This window comes from Monodelphis domestica, chromosome 3, assembly GCF_027887165.1.
Source record: "Monodelphis domestica isolate mMonDom1 chromosome 3, mMonDom1.pri, whole genome shotgun sequence".
Taxonomy (NCBI): domain Eukaryota; kingdom Metazoa; phylum Chordata; class Mammalia; order Didelphimorphia; family Didelphidae; genus Monodelphis; species Monodelphis domestica.
This window is the reverse complement of record NC_077229.1, coordinates 229,499,738-229,522,892: the sequence shown is the minus strand read 5'-3', so window position 1 is coordinate 229,522,892 and position 23,155 is coordinate 229,499,738. Positions and strand designations below refer to the sequence as shown.

General features: G+C 36.5%; 1 protein-coding gene and 1 long non-coding RNA gene across 2 annotated transcripts in view; one reads left to right on the top strand and one right to left on the bottom strand.

The window, feature by feature from the left end:
* Positions 1 to 466: 466 nt before the first annotated feature.
* Positions 467 to 23,115, bottom strand: LOC103092467 (uncharacterized). The gene is made up of 3 exons (XR_008917650.1): positions 23,005 to 23,115; positions 3,470 to 3,502; positions 467 to 554 (listed from the first exon to the last, which is right to left on the bottom strand). It is a non-coding gene; the product is annotated as an uncharacterized LOC103092467 (long non-coding RNA).
* The window catches only part of GALR1 (galanin receptor 1), a 43,562-nt gene continuing 37,629 nt past the window's right edge, over positions 17,223 to 23,155 (top strand). Inside the window, exon 1 of the mRNA XM_001374302.4 lies at positions 17,223 to 19,131. Within this exon, the coding sequence (XP_001374339.2) occupies positions 18,445 to 19,131 (687 nt within the window). The 5' untranslated portion in view covers positions 17,223 to 18,444. The remainder of the gene's footprint in view (positions 19,132 to 23,155) is intronic.

The window sequence follows — 23,155 nt, the reverse complement described above, 5'->3', positions numbered from 1 at the left end:
GTGTAGCCAGGGCAAAGGGACCCCTTTGCCCTTGATTATAGAGTGATTTTGAATTAAAAAAAATAGAAATAGAGATACTAACCAGAGACTGTGAAACTGAAATAGAATAATGCCGAACACAGATAGTATAAATTTGGATTAGTTAGATCAGGGAGGATTAGTGTAGCCTGTGAAACACAGGAGAAGCAGTTCCTTTTGGAATGTAGGAGTTTATTTGGGTGGATTTAGAATTCCTTAGAATTAGTAAACATGTATACAAATCTCCATCTCAAACCTAGACTAAAATATCATTAACCTCTACAATTAACCACAAAGGAATATTATAATTGCCTTACTATCACACATTAAGAAAGATACCTACATTCATAACAAACAAAAAATATCTCATTTGAACACATGAAGATGGCACAAACATTTTGTATAAAGTTTCACTCACATGCATCAACTTAGTCACTCTTACATGCACTCATGTTAATCTTACATACACGCATGATCCTGTAGTTCCAAATACCTGAGATTGTCTTTCGAGGTGAGATGACAGGCAATGATGTATCCTGTAAAGGAAAAGGTACAGAATTGGTAACAAACTTCAAACAACACCAAAGGATAGAAGCCACACTGACAACTGGAAAGAACTTTGAAACAAAGACATAATGGGGAATGAACTTCAGGAACATGGGTCATGTAAGATTAATCGCCAATCACATTAAGTTCACATATAGGGAATTGAATTCACATGCAAATTGGAATAAATAGGCATCCAAAATGACATATCTAGAACACAAACAAATTTCACACTGACATAAGGGGCTGTGCCATAAATAAAGACAACCCATAAATTGTATATCTGTAAATAGATCTTTAGTACCAAAGGATGTATATAAATAACATGTAACATATGTAAATGTGTAGATAACTCAGACATATACATATGTAACATACTAATGATCTAATCAATGAATATAGATAAAAAAGAAAGAGTTAACATACTAACCGTTAATAGACAGGGACAGAATAGATTAGCGTGGAAAAGGGAATGTTATAACTAGAGAGGTAACAGGGAAAGAATAAACCAGATTTCATTAGATACTAGTTAATATATATGTATATACATATATACACATATATATAATTGTTATGAATCATTACATTGGAATTAGTATTATATAAGGCATAGGATAGTTTAATTTTACTTAAGAGTTAAATTTTATATTGATTGCAATAGTAATGACCTTTGTTTTAAGAAATTGTTATACTGTAAAAATGTTGTTGGTACATAATCCTAACCCTCTTCCCAAAATTCAGTCTTAGCATAAAATAGGACCTTAGATTAGCAAATAGACAGATTAGAATAAGATTTATTATTTTGGGATGGGTGGTGTTAGATGGGAACAATAAGTAACATAGGTAGATGAGAATAGACATAGAAGGCAAGTAATTGGCGTGCGCCAGGGTGGCACCACACAAAGAGGAAATGGAGGATTTGTGACAGAGTCTGGCACTAAAGAAAAAGTGCCAGGCTGAAGAATGAGTGAAACTGATCACCTTGATGTGGGAGGGGCCCCAACAGATTGGAAAGTGGAAGAGGAGAAGACTCTGGCTGGGGGAGGAGTTGGGCTCTCAGTCTTGAGAAGCTGAATACAGAAGGTTGGAAAAGACTTCTTCCTGAAGTTACTAACTTTTCCTGCTGGTGACTGGAAATCTTTCCCCCAACACTTCCCAATTGAAGGAACTTTCTGAAGAGAAACCTGAGCAGACTTTACCTCAGCTGCTGTTACCCACGGGTGAGTCAACCTGACTTTCTCTCAGTGGGCTCAGGCTGCCAAGACCTGAGTCACCCCCCCAAACTCAAAGAGGAAGGGAAGGGTTTAGATAGAGACAAGAACCCCTTTCCCCCACATTCCTTTCCCATTCTTCCCTGCCTGTTATTCCTTTTGTATTATCTGATTGAGTTGACATTCTACGTTATCTGTTCCCAAAACAGAGTGTGAGTGAACAGGTCAAGGGGAGACCCTTTGGTCTCTAGTAGTGGAGGGGGGCAAGAGGGACAAGAACAAATTGGGGAGAGCAGCTTTAGCTAAGGAGGGAAGGCAGAAGGGAGAAAATCTTTAAACCCCCCTCTGCTCTCTGAGCCAACCCTAAACATCAGCTGTCTCCCCTATATCCTGCTTTGAGTAGGGGGTTATCCACTCTTTCCACCTTTCTATACTGAAATACTGAACCCCTCAAAAGTACAAATTAATCTCTCCTTATAATACAAGAGAGCAGAACAATCAACACAGAATCTTCAAGAACCAGTAGACATCAGCTCAACTCATGACTCTTCCAGAAGTAACAAAGCTGTGGAATGGGAATAAAACCAGCCAAAACCACTCTACATAGGGGCTATAAGGGAGAAGAGAGGGGTAATTGGGTCTATAGTGACCTACAACTCACAGGTGTCAGCTGAGTCTCAGGTTATGTAAAAATTAAAATTAAATCTCAAATTTATCAAAGAATAAAGAGGATAAAAAATAAAGACCATGTACCCATGGCTGATTAGCCCATTTAAATTCCCCATGCTTAGCTTACCATTGCCACCATGCCAGCTATAAGCACAGGAAAGAGCCCCAATAGGACCTCCCACTTGCTAATATTCTCTGTCTACTGGAAGTACATAATGACAGGAAGTCAGTGGGCTCCCAGGAAAAGTATTTCTTTTTTGGGTAACAGATTTTCAATTATATATCCCCCCCCCCCACCGAGATCCATGAAAGACTAGTCTCTCCAATGGATCTTGTAAACACAACCAACTTTGAAATAACAATAATTTGGGGATAAAAGGAAAAGAGAACAAAACCAATGATTACTAGGCACATTGACAAAAAGCCAGTTGGGGGCAGTCTCCTTTGGCATAAGAGTATACATACAAAAAAATGCATTCAACCCCACACAGTTCAAATCACCACATCCCAAAGTTCACTCTGGAACTTCTGGTGCAGGATGTGGTCTGTGGAGGCATCTTTATGGTGCCTTCTCCAAATAGTTCCCTTTCTGCATTTGGAGAGGTAGCATGTTTCTTATCCCAAAATTACTCACAAAAAGAGTTTAAACTTTGCATTTTAGAATAATAATACATTCCCCACTGAAGAGGGTGTTGAAAAGCACAGGAATCACTTAGGAATGTATGGCTGAGTTATGAGGTAGATGAATCAATTATCAAAAGGAAAAAAAAAAAACCAAAACATAAAAGAAAAACAAATGGAAGAAAAAGTAAAATTTGGGGGAGAAAGAAAAAATTCAAAATCAGAATCAAAATATCAAAATCTATGTACATAAAAATTTAAGTAAACAGTAATAAATTCATTATAAGTCCTTATATTTTGGGTTCAATTTAATACATTTCTAACAGGCCCTTGTGTTGGGGTTCAATTGAAGTAATTTCTATCCCTCAAGTATGTAGGACAAAATGCAGTAATATTTCACTTACCTATTTGTAGCAAGACTACAGGAAATTGCCATACTATAAGAGAGAAAAGGGATTAGATTAAAGTCCCATAATTATTTATCGATCAATGACAGGTTTCCATCATCTAAAGCTTTTGGGTATGTATTAATATCAGTGCAAATATATATTTTAACATATTACTGCAAAATCAAAAAAATTAAATCTCAATATTGGTGACATGTGCTTCAAATATGAAAAAGAGAGAAAAAATAAAACGGAAATAGGATATTGCACATGCAAACAAAAATAATAATAAAAGAGTTTTAAAAATAAAAAAAATATATAGCTTATAATTATTCACACACTGTGTCAGTTAAGGAAAGGTAGAATACAAAGGTTTCTCACCAAAAATGAGATCCTTTTCCTTTTCAAACTTGGCCATGATCCATTAACAATTTTTTAAAAAGAACAGTGGTATAACAAGTAATGCACATCCAGAAAGTATTAAAATCCCCCCAAAATATCCCATTTAATGAAAATAGCAAACAGATCCATTACCATTAGGATTCACATGAGTCTGCTATGTGACATTTAAAACTAATGGGTACTTGTCACAAGTTTTTCAGGTGTAGCAATGTTTCAACCTTGGCTGAGATATATTTAAATATCTATTAAGGCCATCATTACTAAAATGTGGCAGAGGAATCTAGAAAAAAACAAATGTCTGTATTGTTGATATTGGTTCTAAAAAAATGTCACCAATAATCTAGATCATTCTGGTGGAAGGGTAGAATAAGCAGAAGAATTACAAATGAGAGTCCAGGGGTACTATACCCTGGGATCTACTTCCCAGATCCTTTGGTATGAGACTGTTAGGTCCCATCCATTCACATTTTTACAAATGAGGGAGGTGGGGATTATGATAGTGCTTCACTTCAGTTACTAAAATGAACTCTTTATCTCTTGTTACAAATAACTCAGAGGCAGGCAAAATGATCAAAGTTGTTGAAAATAATTAACTCATGTCTAAAGAAAGTTTAAAACAAATTTGAGATATTTAGCTTATTAAATTTACCAAAGGTTGTTAACCAGATTGACAGAGTCCATCCATCTTCTGTGTGACAATTTACAAAGCCAAAATGGAAGAAAAAGATGTTTTTATATGGGCTTATTCAATAATATTTGTTCAATTTAGTTATAGGGGAAAGGTAACAGAATATATTAGTAGTTAAAATAGTATATTAAACTGATTCAGTGTAACAAAATAGTATTGAATACATTAATATATGAAACTAAAACAATGAAATTACATCTTACAGCAGACTATCAGCAAAAAACAATAAAATACAGAGACTTTCATAAAAAATAGAGTCTTAAAGTGCATAAAATTTTCACCTCTAGTCTCTTTAAAGTTCCTTTCTCTATCTGTCTAGATTCCTTTTGTCAGATTTTTTGGCTCTCCCCTAGTGAGGGAGAATTCCTAGTTGAACATGGTGAGGAGGAATCCCAAATTGGATGAATTCAAGAGACTTGGCAGGCTCAAATGGCAAAAGGTTGTTGGGAGATGAGTTTTCTCCCCTGAATCTTAGGCAAGTTAAATGAAAGGATTAGTGCACTCATGAAAAAACATCCTAAAGCTTGAAGCTGTTTGAAATAGGCAATACATTGCTCTTTCATAGAATGAACAATTCTTGTAATTTACTTCCTGTTTGTAAGAGTAACTTTCTTCTTCTCTTCCCTCCTGACGTAAAACTCTAGAGTGCAACCTTTCCCCCCCCCCCAACCACGTGGAGAGGGAGTTAGGAGGCTAATCTTTGCCTAAGGAAATTAAACCCCAGTTTTTACCATCTAGTTTGTGATTCTGAAGACATAGCTGCAGCTACCAGCAGCCCAGCAGGACTGGGGCTGTGGCTGGGCTGTGGCCAGAGATCAGGTGGAGGATTTAGGAGTAGGAGCAGGCAGTATCAGCAACAGCAATGCCAGAGGCAGCAGTGAGGAACTGAGGAACATAGGTTCAAGCAGATGGGGGAGAGAATAGGCTTATCTCTTCTTAGCCAAGAGTCCCCCAGCTAAAATAGCCCCATCAGTAGGGAGGGCAATTGGGCAAAAAGTAAGGAAATAAAAAAGGAAAAAAACAAAAAAAACTGGCAGGAGCAGGGCAGAAGAGTTCTTTCAGAGTTTAAGAAAGGGGAGGGAGGGGGAGAAAAGCCCTGGCAGAAGAATCATAGCTTAAAAAATTTTATGTAGACTATCTTAACAAAAACTGAGAAATTCTTCTCCAAGTAGTGGTTGCCATTAATGAAAAATTTAAATTTAAATCTCAATAACCAAATGATCATTAGAAATTAAGGAATAAAGAGGATACAAAATAAAGACCATATGCCTATGGCTGATTAGCCCATTAAAATCCCTGTACTTAGTTTGCCACCACCACCATGCTGGCTGCAAGCCAAAGAAAGATCCCTAAAAGGACTGCCCACTCCCTAATATCCTCTGTCTACAGGAAGTACATAATGACAGGAAGTCAATGGGCTCCCAAAAAATGTAGTTCTTTTTTAGAGTAACAGATTTTCAATTATTCAGTTATTGAAAGAAGAGACAGGAAATTAGAACCACAATGAAGTAACCTGCTCACTCTCATGTTTGCAGAGGAGTCCCTCGGGCAGCAGAACCCAAGTTGAGGAGCCTGCTCATCCCAGGCCACATGTCAGGGGAAGGGAAGCAGCAGAGTGGGGACCAGCCTAGTCCATAAAACAATGGAGGAACTGGTAGCATGGGGTGTTGAATATAGCTGAACAAAACATCTATAAATTTCCCAAGAGCAAGCTAACAGGGTCCCTTCCTTGATAGATACACCAGGAGGAACAAGATCACTCAGTCCTTCTCCAAACACCAGAGAAGAGTTCTCTATAAGCTTGGAGCAGAACACTCTCTACCCCAAGGACAGAGAAGAACCTCAACAGATAGGTAAGGTAACAGGGGGAAAATAACTAGAAAAATGAGCAAAAGGAAAAAAAAAACATAGACTTTAGAAATTTATTTTAGTGACAAAGAAGACCAAAATATGAACTCAGAAAATGACAATAATGTCAAAAAGGAAACACTCAAGCCTCAAAGTAAAGTGTGAAAGGCTCTCAGGTCTGAATAGAATCTCTGAACAAACTTGAAAAGAAGTTAAAAAATACCCTAAATAATAAGAGAATTGACAGGAAAACTCAATAGTGTGACAAGGAAATCACTTTAAAAGACTGATATATATTAATTTAAGGTCGCCAAGGAATTCAGCTATGTAATTCCTAAATGAAAACTCAAGTCAGCAGTCAACCTTTTATGGAGTTTAATTACAAACAGGAGGAAGAATGGTATTAGAGAAAGAGAGAGAGAGAGAGAGAGAGAGAGAGAGAGAGAGAGAGAGAGAGAGAGAGAGAGAGAGAGAGAGAGAGAGAGAGAGAGAGAGAGAGAGAGAAAGGGGAGAGAAGGGAATAGGGCTTAAATACCCCCTCTGTTTAGGCTGGGCCAAAAGGCCCAAGCCCTTAGATAGCTGAGGCAAAGAAAAGAGATCAGTCCCTATCACTCACGTGACCAAAATGGAGAAACAGTCTCAGGGGCCTCCACCTACAGCTTCCTTCAGATCAAGCTTCTCAGAGCACAACCTCTCAGAGCAAAACCTCTCCAACCACCTTCAGAGCCACCTTGCTCAGAGCAAAACCTCCTCAACCACCTTCAGAGCCACCTTGCTCAGAGCAAAACCTCCTCCCCTCTCTCCTCAGACCCCGCTATCTTTAAGGAAACCATCTAAGTTCCCTCCCCTCAGTTCTCACATCTACCAATCACTGTCCATGTCTTCCCTGTGCCAATGGTGGCTCTAGCTTAACCCAGGACCGCCCAGAGGTCTGTGGCTTTGCACATGTCTGTTGAAGGTCATATTCTCAAATAATTAAATCTTGATCCTTTGTTGCAGCCCTTCCTAAATCCTGTTACCCTGAGCAGGGTGGAGATTGGAAGTTCCAAGACCTGGTTCTGTCATTCCAAATGTCTCTATTGTATCAATTCTAAAATCAATCATGACTCAAAGAACTTCCTGTTCTATGCTTAAGCATAGGTCAAAGCCATTTCCATTGTTCAGCAAAAGGTTTCTGTCCTAAAGTAATCTTAAGTAGGGAGAAGGAACCTCCCATGCCAATAGGGTTCACATTCCAATAGAGTTCCCACTATCAGTAGGAAATTCTTCAAGTATGGAATTTCCCAATGGTGAAATTTCCAACATTTATAAGTCTAAGAAATTTTAAGGTTTACAATAGCTAGGGAAAAAAATCACTGGAGAAAACAACTCCCTAAGGAATAGAACTGACCAAATGGAAATGGAGGCAAAAATAAACTCACTGAAGAAAACAACTTTTTTAAAGCATAATGCTTAACCAAATGGAAAGGAAACACAAAAACTCAAAGATCAAAATAACTTTCTAAAAATTGGAATTGGACAAACAGAGGCTAATGAAAGCATAAGACAGCAGAAAATAATAAAACAAAGTAAGAAAAAAGTGGAAAAATAGAAGCAAATATAAAATACTGAATTGGAAAAGCAACCAACTGGAATATAGATCCAAAAGAAATAATCTAAGAATCAATGAAATACTATGGAATGTCATGCATTGGAAAACCATGATCAAAAAGAGAGCATGGACACCATATTATCAGACATCACCAAGGAAAGCTACTTTGATATCCTTAAACAAGTGGAAAAAATAGAATTAGAGAGAGTCCACCAATTACTTCCTAAAAGAGACCCTGAAGTAAAATACCAAAGGACTATTTTAGAAAAATTCCAGAACTTCCAGGCCATGGAAAAAACCAACCAAAAGTTGCCAGAAGGAAACAATTTAAATACTGAGAGTATCAAAATGTATGGAAAATGATATTCCAAAAGGCAAAGAATCTTGAACTACATGCCCAGTAAAACTGAGTATAATCCTCCAATGGAAAAAATAGAGAAATTTCAGACTTACCTGATAAAAAAATCCAACCCCATAATGAAAATTTGGTGAGCAAATTTTACACTCAAAGGAAACATAAGAAGTAAAGTGAAAACTTAAGGTTTTTGTTAAAGTTGAACTGGGTACATTCATATGTGGGAAGATGATAATTGAAATAATTAAGTTTCCTATGATAATTGAGAAAGTTAAGGTATGCTAAAAGTAAGTAAAGTAAGATACTTAAGGTATGAAAGATAACTAAAGAACCTAAGATACTTAAGTACTGTATCACTATTTGAACAATGAAAAGGAATATAGTTAGAAAGAAGGAAGGAAGCTAAACAAAATGGGAGAAGAGAAAAGGAGAGATAGAAGGGCATAAATAACCTCTCATTAAGAGGCATATAAATAGCAAATACAATGGAGAACAAGATAAGGGTTGATTATATTTGCATAATATTTGTATTTGTAAAATATTTAGCATAATCTTTTCCATAGACTAGGTATATAATACATATTTGTTCTGTTCCCCTTTCCTACTCACCCTATCTGAGTGACTTCTGCTTAAAAAGCCACTTGAAAATATGCTGTAGAGATTTAAAAAAATATATGAACATGGATAGGGATATAGAGGTGAATGAATTAAGGATTAAAACAGGTGGGTTATGGGCTTGAAGGAGGATATAAAAACAGGGAAGATAAGCACAAAGGTGTAGCTCTCATCTTTCCTTTTACCTTAAAAAAATATTTCAAAGCCCCACTTTCAAAGAAGAGTAATACACTAAGGTGAAATACCAAATGCTGGATAATTATTACTTCAACTCAATAGGGTTTCCCATTCTTACAGATTTTCAGTGTGCTTCCTTTCAAAGCATGGCATTTCTTAATCACCTAGCTGAATTCACCAGTATCACAAAAAGTTTCATGAAGGTGTTATATTTTTAAAAGAAATAATCACCCAAAAGATCAAGTATGACAATTTACTGGTTCTTGGTAATACTTTAGGAATACTGATAAATCAAGTAGCTTAGTCAATAGGTATTAATGTAGAATGAATTATCTATTAAATATTTATTTGAACAGGACAAAGATGGAATGTAATTGAGAAGAATATTATCCATCTTAGACCTCTAGGAATTATAATTTGGTAGATCTCTATATACCTCATCCAAAAAATTCATTATAGTAGGATATATAGAGATCTACATGATTTTAATAATCCTAAATACTAAAGGATATGGTCACATGGTCATATTCTATAGTAATTAAAAAACCTTTTAGTACAATAATTTCTACTGAACTGTTGTACTTTAGTCATCATTCAATAACTAATTACTAAAAATGAGTATTTGGGATAGAAAATAAAAATAAATTTATTAATAGCATAAAAACTGTGCTTGAAGAACTTATAGGCTAGCTAAACATTTTAGAAAAACACGAGAGGTTGCCCATACTGATATCAAATATAAAGATATAGTCCATTCTTAAATATCTGGCATCTTGACATATCATGGAAATAAAAAAGAGAAAAATGTTGGCAAAGATTTATTAATTATAGGTTGTGATGCAACTTAAGACAAAATTTCAATGTCAATTCTGCTAATTACTTCCTGTGTGACTGTGGACCAGTTATTTAACATATTTTGAGCTCAGTTTCCTCATCTGTTAAAATGACAGAGCACATAAAGTGATGGGCCTGGAGTCTGGAAGATTTGAGTTGAAATCTAGACTCTTAAATTTACTAACTGTCATCCAGGGAAAATCACAAGTTCTGTTTGTCTCAGTTCCCTGATCTGAAAAATAGGAATAATGAAAGAACCTGCTTTACAGAATTATTATGAGAATGAAATTAGATAATACTTTGAAGTGCTTAGCACAGTAAGTTGTATGCTTGGAGTTGAGATGGAGGAATAAAGGATGTTCCGCTCACCAGAACTACACACACACACACACACACACACACACCTCTAAAAGAATATAAATTGCCTCAAAACAAAAGAAACCATGAGGAATACATTTTACTTGAGTAGGAAGAGAGAAGAGCTGAGGGAAAAAAGCATCTATGGAAAGCAACAAAACTAGAACCAGCCCAACATATTGCTATAGGATCAGAGATAACAGTAGCACAATGGAGAACTAGCCCAGCTTAAGCCATCAGTCATGATCTCAGAAAAATCAAAAATAAAAATTGATATACTTGAAAGATAAAGAAGGGAATTATATCCTGATAAAAGCATTATAGACAATGCAACAATATCAAAACTAAATCTATATACCCCAAATCACATAGTACCCAAATTCAAAAAGAGAAATTACAGGAATTATATAAGGAAATGGATAGTAAAACACTACTTGCGGGGGATCTTAATCTTTCTCTCTCAAAAATAGTCAAATACAACCAAACCAGAAACCAGAAAGAAGTTAAGAAGGCAAAAGAATTTCAGAAAATTTTGATAAGATAGATTTCTGGAGAAAACTGAATGGGAATAGAAAGGAATGTACCTTTTCCTCAGTATTATATGGTGCTGTGTGAATTGTAATTATTTAGGGAGTTTGGATCCTGTGTACCCTGGTGGTAACAATCTAGGAGTCACAGTCACATTGTGTTTTGGAAGGGTGGACTCCTGTATTCCTCTTCAAGGTCGGTGTCCTGGTGGCAGAATCAGCATGACATGGCCAAGAAGGGAGTTTTTAAACCAATGCAGGAAACCAAGTTGCTTTCTTAGATTCCAAATTTATCAGGTTGGTGTTTTTCTCTTGGAGCTGGCAATCTCTGGCAAGTGACAGTGGTTGCAGCAGCCATTATGCAAAATGAAGTATCAATTCTAGTAAGTCTGGAATCTGTAAAATTGAGATTTGAACTCTGGACTTCAATCCCCACAAGTCCTTGCTCCACTTCCCCAAAATGCTTTGTAATCTCACGGAATTCTGAGGTGGGCGAGATTGAGAAGGTATTTAAGCTGATTACAAAGGCTTTTGAGCTCTCTCTCTCTCTCTTTTGGACTTCCATTTTGGGGCAGACATGGCTCTCTTTCCATAATGTAGGTGAGGTCTTGTCTAGGCCTCTGGCCTAGGCATGTTTTTCTTATCTTGTCTTTTCTTTAATCCTTAATCCTTAATAAACCTCTAAAAAATATAATACTCCTTGCAGAGAGAACTAATTTCTACCTGCCATAGTCTCTCCCCATATTCCTAAATTTTAATCTTTACAAATCTTCCACTCTTACTCTTTCTTTACTAATAAATGCTTATAAATCTGATGATAAGCCTCCAGACCAATTTTTATTTATAATAGCACCTTCACAAAATGGATATTCTAATAGGACATAAAACCTTACAACCTAATGTAGAAGAAATATTAATTGAATCTTTTTCAGACCATAATGCAATAAAAATTACATTCAAAAAAGGACTGCAGAAAGACCAAAAATTAATAAGAAACTAAATGATCCTATCCTAAAGAATGAATAGGTGAAAGAAAAAAATCAGAAACAATCAACAATTTCATTAAGGTAAATGGCAATGATGAGACAGCATATCTAATTTATGGGATGCAGTGAAAGCTAAATTGAAGAGAAAATTCATATCTCTAAATGCTTATATGAATAAAATAGAGAATGAGCAGATCAATGAAATGGGTGAGCAACTAAAAAACCTAGAAAAAGAACAAATTAAATGCTCTCACTTAACAACCAAACAGGAAATCCTGAAAATCAAAGGAGTATTTAATAAAATTGAAAGTAAGAAAACTATTGAACCAGTAAGTAAGACAAGGAACTGGTTTTCTGAAAAAAAAATAGATAAGTCACTGATAAACTTGATTTAAAAAATGAAAAAGAAAATTTATACACCTTTCAGGAACTATATGAACACAAACAAAACCAACAACTTTATGAACACAATTACAAAATACTTCTCATACAAATAAAGTTAGACCTAAACAATTGGACAAAACGTTAACTGCTCATGGACAGGTCAAGCCAATATAATAAAAATTATCATCTACCTAAATTAATTTACCTAATCAATGCCATACCAAACAAAATTTATCTCATAGAACTAGAAAAAATGCAAACAAAATTCAAATGGAACAACAAAGGGCCAACCATATTAAAGGAATGAATGGAAAAATATGAAGGAAAGAGGCCTAGCTGTACCAGATTCAAAGTATAATATAAAGCAGTAATCATAGAAATAATCTGCTCCTGGCTAAGAGATATGATAGAGGATCAATGGATTAACAACAAAGGAATAAGCTAGTTAATCAAACTTTTGGGGAAGAACATACTATTTGACAAAAATTGCTGGGAAACCTAGAAAACAGTATAGCAGAAACTAGGCATAGACCAACATATAACTTCATACACCAAGGTAAAGCCAAAATGGTTACTTGATCTAGAAATAAAGAGTGACATCATAAACAAATTGGGGGAACATGCAAAAGTTTGTTTGTCAGACTTATGGATGATGGAAGAATTTATGACTAAACAAATTATAGAGAACATTATGAACAATGAAATGGAAAATATCGATTATATTAAATTAAAAAGTTTCTTTACAAATAAAACTGGAAGGGAAACTACTAAGTGGGTTTTTATAGCAAGTGTCACTAATAAGGGCCTAATATCTCAAATATGCAGAGAACTGACTAAATTTACAAAAAAATATGAAGCATTTCCCAATTGAAAAATGGTCAAAGGATATGAACTGGTAGTTGTCAGAGGAAGAAATTAAAATTATATGTAATATATGAAAAAAATGTTCCAAATCATTATTCATTAGGGAAATACAAATTAAAACAACTTTGAGACACTACCCCATACCTATCAGATTGACTAATATGACCAAAAAGGAAAATGATAAGTATTGGAGGGCATGTGGGAAAATTGTGATACTAATATACTAATACACTATTGGTAGAACTATGAACTCCAGCAACCATTCTGGAAAACAATATGGAACCAGGCACAAAGGGCCATAAAAACAATTATGCATATCCTTTGACTCAGCAATACCACTACTGGCTCTATATCCCAAAGATAAAAGGATAAAGGGAAAAGGACCTACCTGAGCAAAAATATTTTTAACAGTTTTTTTTTTTTGGTAGTAGCAAAGAATTGGAAACTGAGGGAGTGTCCATCAACTGGGTAATGGCTGAACAAGTTGTGATATGTGGTTGTGATGCCATACCATTGTACCATAAGAAATGATAAAAGAAGGATGAATTCAGAAAAAACCTGGGAAGTGTTATCTGAAATGATGCAAAGTGAAGTGAGGAGAACCAGGAGAACACTATGAATAGTGACAGAAATATAGTACCATGATCAACTGTGAATGTCTAAACTATTATCAGCAAAGCAAGTTTCAGAAGATATCCACAAAAGACTCATGATGAAAATTACTATTTATAGCCAAATGAAGAACTATTGTAGTCAGGAATGAAGCATGTCATCTTCTACTTTATTTCCTTCTTGAGTTTTTTTTTAATTTTATGTGTGATAGGTGCCTTCTCTTATGGCATGTGCAACATGGAAATATGTGTCACATGAAAGTATGAATATAACCTATATCAGACTACTTACTGCCTGGGGTTGGGAGAAGATGGGAGAGAATCTGAATTACAAAATGTTAGAAAACAACTGTTCAATTTTATTTCTACATATAACTGATTTTTTTAAAAAAAGGTAAAAATCTGAAGTGCTCATCACAGAGTAAGCTCTCTAGAAATATTAGCACTATCATTAAGATAAAGTTGCTTATCTGAATGACCTCTAATGTCCTTACTATCTCTATTATAAACACCTTGAATGACACAATGAATAGAAACTATATTTTGTACCCTTTATGAAACATTCATTATGGTATGGAGCTAGTCAGGACAAGTTCTAGGAAGCTCTTTCAAGCTCTAAAGAGTCAAATATAAGTACAACTGGGTTGAAAGTTTGATCATTAGAATATTGGCCTCCAAGTGAAACATTTTTTTAGCTATAGCAGCTCTAGAAGAATTTCTATGAAAGCATAGGAGAGGGGAATTTTAGAGAAGTAGGGGTGAGTAAGAAGGTGGGAGAGATTTGGAAGTTTGTAGTGTGAATTCATGATATTTTTAATGCATATATTTTAAGGCACTAAAGAAATTACTTTGTGTATCAATTTTGAAAGAAAGTCGATTAGTTTATTTAAAAGATGTTGACCTCAATTTATTGGCTGTATAGAAGATGATTGTAAGGTTTTGTATATTTTATTAGTCATTACTTTAAAAATATTGGAAAATTACTAGAGCAGTAAGATTACTATAAAATGTGTTATTAGATGATTATTGGAAAAAACTGGGTATATTTTGTCTAAAGATGAGAAGTCTTAGGAGGAATATGATAGCCGTCTTAAATATTTGAAGGTTTGTCAAATAGAAAAGGAATGATTCACCCTGCTTATACCTTCTCTCTGAGAACATCTTCAATTTCTCCAATATATAGCTTGCTTGTACGTAGTTGGCATGTTATCTCACCATGGTTCATCTCAGACAATGGTTTGAGAGCAGCAATTGTTTTGTTTTCCTTTTTGTATCTCCAGTGCTTACATAACCCACTGCCTGGTACATATTAGGTGTTTAATAATGCTTGTTGACTTGGCCAATGGACAAAAACGGCAAGGAAACAGAATTTGACTTATATATATGGAAGATCTTATAATTAGAGCTGTCCAAAATCAGAATGGGCTGCCTTGGAATTTTCTGAATTCCTTGTCACTGGACCTCTTTAAATGTAGATCCTCTTGTTAGGGTTGTGATAGTTGTCATTTGTACTTCAGATAGAGGTTGTAATCTAGATGAACTCTAGCCTAATACAATTCTATGATTCAATATTCCCTTTAACTTTGTAGGTAGAGGTGTAAATTATATTTCCACTAAAATCTCATGTGAAATATGTCAAAGCTAGCATTTTAAGAATATAACTTTTAAAAGTAAAACAATAAATATAACTATGCAAATTCACTCATTCCAAAATGTGCTGAGGTTCAGCAGTAAGTAGTATGAGCTAAAGAAATCCAGGAAAGATTGCTGAAAGGAATTCAGTATTTTGTTTCTTCCTTCCATTCAATTTTTTTTTCATTGAAGGACATTTGTGGATGTATTTTCTTAACAGTCAACTAGGGAGTTATATTATCTATAAAGTGGTAAGATATGGGATTAGGAACCAATTCAAATTTTATGGCAATGGAAAATTTTTCATGAGCAAACTGAGGAAACAGTGTGATGCAAAGGGAAAAAATATAGACTGGACTGGGAATCCATAGACCTAAGTTTTAGTCCCAGCTCTTCTATTAATAATTCTTTATATGCTGAGCATTATGGTGAGTCCAAAGGAGCTTTCTAACTATCTGAGGAGAGGCTTGATCCCAGATTTTCTTGATTCTCAAGGTCTATTACTTTATTTGTTGTGCCTCTCTCTCTCTAATTTGCTATGATGCCTTGGGGAAGTCATCTAGTTTCTTTAGGCCTTAGAATCTTTAGTAGATGCTTTTGAAGTTCCTTACAAATTTACTACTTTATTAAAGATTCTGTTCATTCCCCTCCCTGGAACATTTTATCACAGATATTTTGTGGAGTATTAAAATAAAGTTGTAATTGCTATGAACAATCTAAATACTTAATTGTATTTGAAAAAGGCACACACTAATTATTCTTTAACCTAATATTGCCATATTTTGAAGAAGATATTAATTAATTGGTCTAAGAACCCATGGGTCTCAGATGCCATAAACACAAACAAAGTGACACTTGGTTTTAGACAGGCTGCTTTAAAATGTATTAATAAAAACTAGCTGAGTTAAGAGCATCTTGACAAAGAGGAATATTGAATTTCAATATAACATAATTAAATTAAATAATATAACTCTAGCCCAAGGGAAGCCTGTCTCTTGGGAAATCAAAATAAAGTATTCAGTAACTGAGAGAAAACTTTACTTACTAAGATTTAGCACCACAGGAGGGTTTAGGGAACATCAAGTCATTTTACAGATAGGGACACTGAGGCCCAGAGAAGTTGGATCAGAATTGTTAAGATTAAAAACTAACACGAGACATGGTGATACCTATGTTTAAGGGGATTCCTTATTACTATTGACATAGGCACTTTTTAAGATACTGATTAGAAAAAGTAAGGAGTATTGGACTGTATAGATATTTTGTTATCCTATAATTTTATTGAAAGATAAACAAATACACTGAAGAATCTTTAATTTCCTAAGCAAGGGAAGTTCTCAGTGTGGAAACTCCATCAAAGCAGATTGAAACTGGTTTTTGATTCAGGGGGAAAAATTTCAAGGCGTTTTCTGAGGCAACAGAACACTTTGACTTGCTTAAGTCACACAGTAAATGCAAGCTCAGATACAGAATCTGAATCCAGATTTTGCTGACTCTAACGCTGCACTCTGACTACTACCTTCACTCTGCAGCTAATAATTGAACACTCAAAAGCAGTTGAGTCACTGCTTCCTTCCCTATAACATAATTATTCACCTCTTCGTGGTCTTTTTCTTCTCACACAGCAACCTCTCCTTCCAAGTTCCCCCACTAACAATACACATGCACGGCGCGCGCGCGCGCGCGCGCACACACACACACACACACACACACACACACACACACACACAATATTTCGCCAATCCACAGTGTCAGATCCATTGCTGCTCATTTCCTTCCTTCTCCTGTAAAGAACACCTGTTAAAGCTTTTTATATCCTGGGAGGTAATTTCGTTGATACCTGAGAGTAGGGACAGCATTTGAAGGAAACTGGAAAAGGGTGAATCTCACCCCCTTTCTCGTTATGCCCTTTCTAGTCCACCCTTCTTTAAGGGCTCTCTGCTCTCAGATAATGATGTAGAAGTGAGGGGCGGGTGACTGAGCCAGAAGTCCCCGTTGTACCCTGGGTGAGTACTCCACTAGCAAAGCTGGTTGCAGGCTGCTACCTAAGGAAGGATGTGGGCGGGAACCCACCAAAGGGAGAAAGGGCGGCGGTTAGAAAGGATTGAGGGAGCTAGTGCTATTTGCCTTTCCTTGGGTGTGGGAGGTTTAAAGAGAAGGAGGGAGGGAAAAAGAAATGTGTGCTCATTCCCTGCCTCCACTGGTTGAAACAGAGACATCCATGCCCCCCACCTCACTTGCGAGAGGAAAGGGTAGTAGAGCAAGTTCACTTTCAGCTGACTCTCTCTAGTCTCTGCTAAAGTAGGAGAAGGAAAAAGAGAAGAGCCCCATTTTTCAGAGCAGCAAGCTGGAATTTCAGGGAGCGCCCGCCGAGATCCAGGGGCTGTGCCTGGTCAGCTCTCACAGTCGATCTGCAGCTGCTGCTCTCGCAGCGCCACCTCTCTGCCTGCCCTCTGTCTTCTGGCTGCTCCAACTGCAGAGGGCAAAGTCAGCGCCAAGGAAAGCAACAGGTTCGCTCTCGCTCAACTCTATCCAGGGAGAAGAAAAAGACAAGAGGCACAGTCGGACCTCAGCCGCTGGACCCGGTAGCCCGGCACAGTCCCCTTGAGTGATTCATTGCTATCAGATCCCTGCAACTCCACATTAAGTGGCTTCTAGGGCACCAAGGAGACACTGGATAGGACACAAACCAGCCCACAGGATCCTTCCTCCTTTGCTGGCTCTTTTCATTCTCACTTATTCACGACTGGCTTTTAGATCTCTTCAACTCTATTAATCGGCAAGTTTTAATCTTAAGAAGTATAGCGTCTATTGCTGTTTCTGTCAAGCGTTGACCAGTAGAAGAAATTTCGTGCCATTGACCTGAAGCTGCCAGGGAAGTTAGTCAATCAGTCAACAAGTATTTAAGTCCTAAAGCGTTCAGCACTGAGTTGAGCTCTGGGGGTACAAACAAAGACAAATATAGCCTTGGCGGTGCCCTCTATTTTCTTCGTATCGGAGGAACTCAGCCTTTCGAGAAAGAAAAGACTCTGCGGTTCAGCCAAGTCCCTACGCGCCGTTCCTAAATACAGGGCTTCCGCGCCCCGCTTCCCTTTTCTGCGCTCTGAGCTCAAACTTAGGCCATGGAACCAGACCTTGCTATGGAAAACCAGAGCGAAGTGGCTGAGGAAGGATTGAATGGGACTCAGCCGAAGCTGACTGATGGGGAGCTCAAAACCCTTTTTGGTCTTGGCATCGAGAATTTCATCACACTGGTGGTGTTCGGGATGATCTTCACTCTGGGCGTGCTGGGCAACACTCTGGTGATCACAGTTTTGGCGCGTAGTAAACCGGGAAAGCCTCGCAGCACCACGAACCTATTCATCCTTAATCTGAGTATCGCTGACCTGGCGTACCTACTCTTTTGCATACCCTTCCAGGCCACAGTGTACGCGCTGCCCACTTGGGTGCTGGGCGCTTTCATCTGCAAGTTCACACATTACTTCTTCACCGTGTCCATGTTGGTCAGCATCTTCACTCTCTCTGCCATGTCCGTGGACCGTTACGTTGCAATTGTCCACTCGAGGCGCTCTTCTTCCCTACGGGTCTCCCGCAACGCTCTGCTAGGTGTTGGGGTCATCTGGGCGCTCTCCATAGCTATGGCCTCACCTGTGGCTTACCACCAGCGGCTTTTCCACCGTGAATCTGGCAACCTGACTTTCTGTTGGGAGCAGTGGCCCAACCAGCAGCACAAGAAGATCTATGTGGTCTGCACTTTCGTCTTTGGGTACCTGCTCCCCTTGCTGCTGATCTCCTTCTGCTATGCTAAGGTGGGAGGTAGAGTGTATTGGGATCAGGGCCAGAGCCGGGCGAGGGGAGTTGCGGGATAAGGGGAAAATGAAGCTGTAGGGGAGGGGAATGAGAGGGCTAGGAAGCTTTGCTTCCCATGGGGTTTTATTTTCACATCTTTTCCATCTCTATGTCCATAGATTCTGCCAGCCTTTCATTTCTCTGTCCTACTTGACAGTTCTTTTGGTTGCCCAAGAAATCGCTAGAGATTCCCTCTGTGTATGAACTTTGGTGAATATTTTAGCATTGAATCTCAGTCTAGACTGAGTAAACACTGAGTAAACTACCCCAAAGTCCCCTTAAAGAAGTTTGCTTTCACCATTGTGAAGGTTTCTATTCTATAAAATCTTTGTTTTCAGCAGTGAACGGTGCAATGTCCCAGAAGTGTTCGATACGAAGATATCCTTTTTCACATTCCTTTAAATTGGGTCGCCTTTTACAATGCTTTAGAATGGCCTTTTCCCTCATTTTGTGATATTATAGTTTCCTTTACATGTAGAGTGAACATGTGTAATGTGGAAACCTCATCAAACAAGTTGTAGACGCCTAACTTTCCCAGTAAACGCAGAGCATTCGAAATTTGTAAAGGTGCCAGCTGTAGAAATCTTTGAAGGCAGAGTCCGAGTCCTTTTTGTTTCTCCTTCTGTCCCAGAGCAAGAGCTCAGTTGATGGTCCCATCCTGAGACTTATCTCTTTTGCTATTGACAAACCATAACAATAAAGGGCTGACAATAATTAAAGCAAGTAATTGGAGAAGACTGAGCTCTAGTAATGAACAGAATGGAAACATTAAGAATGTCTTCAGTCACCTGAAGATCCTGGCCTGCCTTGCTCCCTGACTCCCCTATAGTCCACTAAGAAAGGATTCATTGAAGAAAGATTGTGGCCCATTGGGGGCAGCAGGTCTAGAAGTAAGGGTTCATATTGTTATGTTAATCACCTGCCCACTGTTTTCCCTTCTGGTGCTTGTATCCCAATTTCTTTGAATTTGTAGAATGAAAGAAGCCACTGGGAACTAGGAGAGTTTGTGGACTTAGTTTTATTTATAGGCTGAAAATAAACATTGAATAACTAAAGTCTTTTTCTCTTCAGAACCCTGAAGGGAGTCAGAGATTCCATATAACTATTTCCTTCCCTCTAACAGTCTTTCAAATTATCAATTTATCATTCTGTGATCTATGGTAAAAATTCCATAGACTCCTTTTCCCTTTTCCCTCCACCTATATGGAGCACCCAAAATACCTAAAAGGCCTAGCTAGGTGCAAGAGTATTGAATTGAAATTTCCCTTAGACGTTGAGGCTATCTATCCATCCATCCATCCATCCATCCATCCATCCATCCATCCATCCATCCATCTATCTATCTATCTATCTATCTATCTATCTATCTATCTATCTATCTATCTATCTATCTATCCATCTATCTATCTATCTATCTATCTATCTATCTATCTATCTATCTATCTATCTATCTATCTATCTATCTATCTATCTCTATCTCTCTATATCTTTTGTTTATTGTTTCTTGTCTTCCCAAATTGCCTTGGTTTAGTAATTATTGCTCTCCCTTACTAATGTCCCTTACTAATGGAAGATTTTTTTGGAAGATTTTTCTATCTTTGATCTTTGTTTACAAATTTTTAATCTTTTAAAACAACTTTTTATATTTGAGCAAATAAGATTATGCTTCAAATAAATATAATTTGTAGGATAAATCACTGTTCATATTATACTATCTTCATCATTTTCAAATCAGAATGCAATTAATTCATTATAAAAATAGTCTGCCACTGGTTTCTAAAATTTCTAAAATACAAATTGTATTTGTATAAGAGGCAGTCACTAATCTGGGCAAGTAGAAAGTTGCTTAATAATAGTAGAGTTGATGTTGGTTATTTATTGCTATCCATACAAAGTGACTTTATGCTGAAAAAAAACCCCTTATTATGTGTGAAAGAAGACATCTTGTTTTTTTTCAAAATATTCCTGCAAAGTTTATGGGTATGCGTATATAATTTCTATAGGTATATATGCTGATATTATCTGGAAGCATGATATGAACAAAGGGGCACTTCCATAAAGATAGACATATTCCAAATAATTCATTACATATAATTTTGTAGTTCTAACTTTTATTAAGGACTGAAAATTAAACCACAGTTACAGTGTTCATTGAAAAAGTTCAGAGGCTTAGAAAGGTGTTAAGCCAAATCTAAATGGCACAAAGAAAAGAGGAGAATTAGGAATTAAAGGGTTCTTGAGCATAGTTTAAATAATGTATCTGGATACTTTTTCGTCCTTAAGATTTCTCTTCATTCAAACTTTTGGACAAAAGAACATTAAAAGAAAAAATCTAACCTAGATTATTCTAAGTGTACCAATATAATTTTAACTTTCATGGATTGGCATTATTGAATAAATTATAATACGAGTATTCAGGCCACATTTGTATAGCACAGGGAACCAAGATTAGAAATCATCTATTGAACTTTGATTTTGTAAATAGCTGGATTTTGGCAATTCATTCATGAAGAATAATCCATTTAAGTTGTCTTCTTTAAAATAGTGGGTGGCTTTCTGTTTTATTTTGGATGAGTGGATATAATGCCTTTTAAAATACTTTTAGGAATTTGAGGAAGCTATAAAAAGAAAGGAAGAACACAGACTTTAAAACTACAGAATGTTGTAGAATAATATCAACAATTAACATAGATGTACAATGTACATCTATGTATATAAATATATGTATATTCATGTATCTATTTGGTGCTTTACAATGTGAAAAGCACTTTCCCCAAAATGATTATATGAAGTAGTTTTCTTACTTTTAATATGTCAAGTCTACTCAAAGTTTTTCCAGATTTGTGGGAGTGGACTCTTTACTATAAGATAACCAAACTGAGGACCATTGAGGCCACATAAGGTAGTGGACATAGAGCTAGTCACACAATTTAAATATATGTTTCATAGGATCATAACTTAAGAGATCAAAATGCCCTTTAAAGACCCATCTCTGCTGCATGCTTTCTGTGTGTGCTTGTTCAAGTCATGGAACTATAGTTGCTCTAGGCCCATAGTTTTTAGAATAGTTTAGTACAGTAATAAAACCACAGGTTCAAAGTGGGTAGAAAAGGATGGGTGAGAATTTATATTTCATTGTAATAATATTTGATGAGAAGTTAGAATCACTTAATTAAAAGTTTCATATATGGACAGCTGGATAAAAAGTGATGACTGAAAATATTACCCTTTCTGGAATATAGTTTAATGTATGGAAAAGATGAATTTCTGGTCAGAAATAGAGTACACCTAACAAAGTCTAATAAATATGTAGTTATCAGATGTACTACAAACCTAATCAAAAGGTCTTTAAACTCAAAAGGTTAGGGAAAGAAGACTATCTCCCAAGTTAGATTCCTGAGAGAGAAGTTATGAAGAAGGAAGATTAGCTTTTGAGACACTTGGAAAATGAAATCTAAGTAAAGGCCCCTAAACCACTGCCTCAAATATTTATATACAAATCCTCAAGAAATGTAGGTGACACATTTTAATTATATCTAAGACTTGATATAATGAAACTTATGAAAGGACCATGGCTCTGAATAGTTATGTGTCAAAATGGAAAGGGTTACATTCTCTCTCTCTCTCTCTCTCTCTCTCTCTCTCTCTCTCTCTCTCTCTCTATATATATATATATATATATATATATACATATATATATGCATATATATGAATATAGTAAGCATAATGTGAAGATATCTGGGAACCACAGATGGGCAGCGTGACAGAGAACATTTGTGTGTATAGGCCACTAGATGAGGAAAAAGAAGTGACCTTATTTTTCTATAAATCACCTGGACAAAAAAGAAATTGATGAGGACTTTGGGAAATGTTTCACAAGCCAGGAACATGGATGATATGGCAGTGCTGGGGCCTTCAGTTATCCAGGCATCTGGTGGAAATCTCTCCCTGCCAAGAGCAGAACACAATTTGCCTTAACAATAA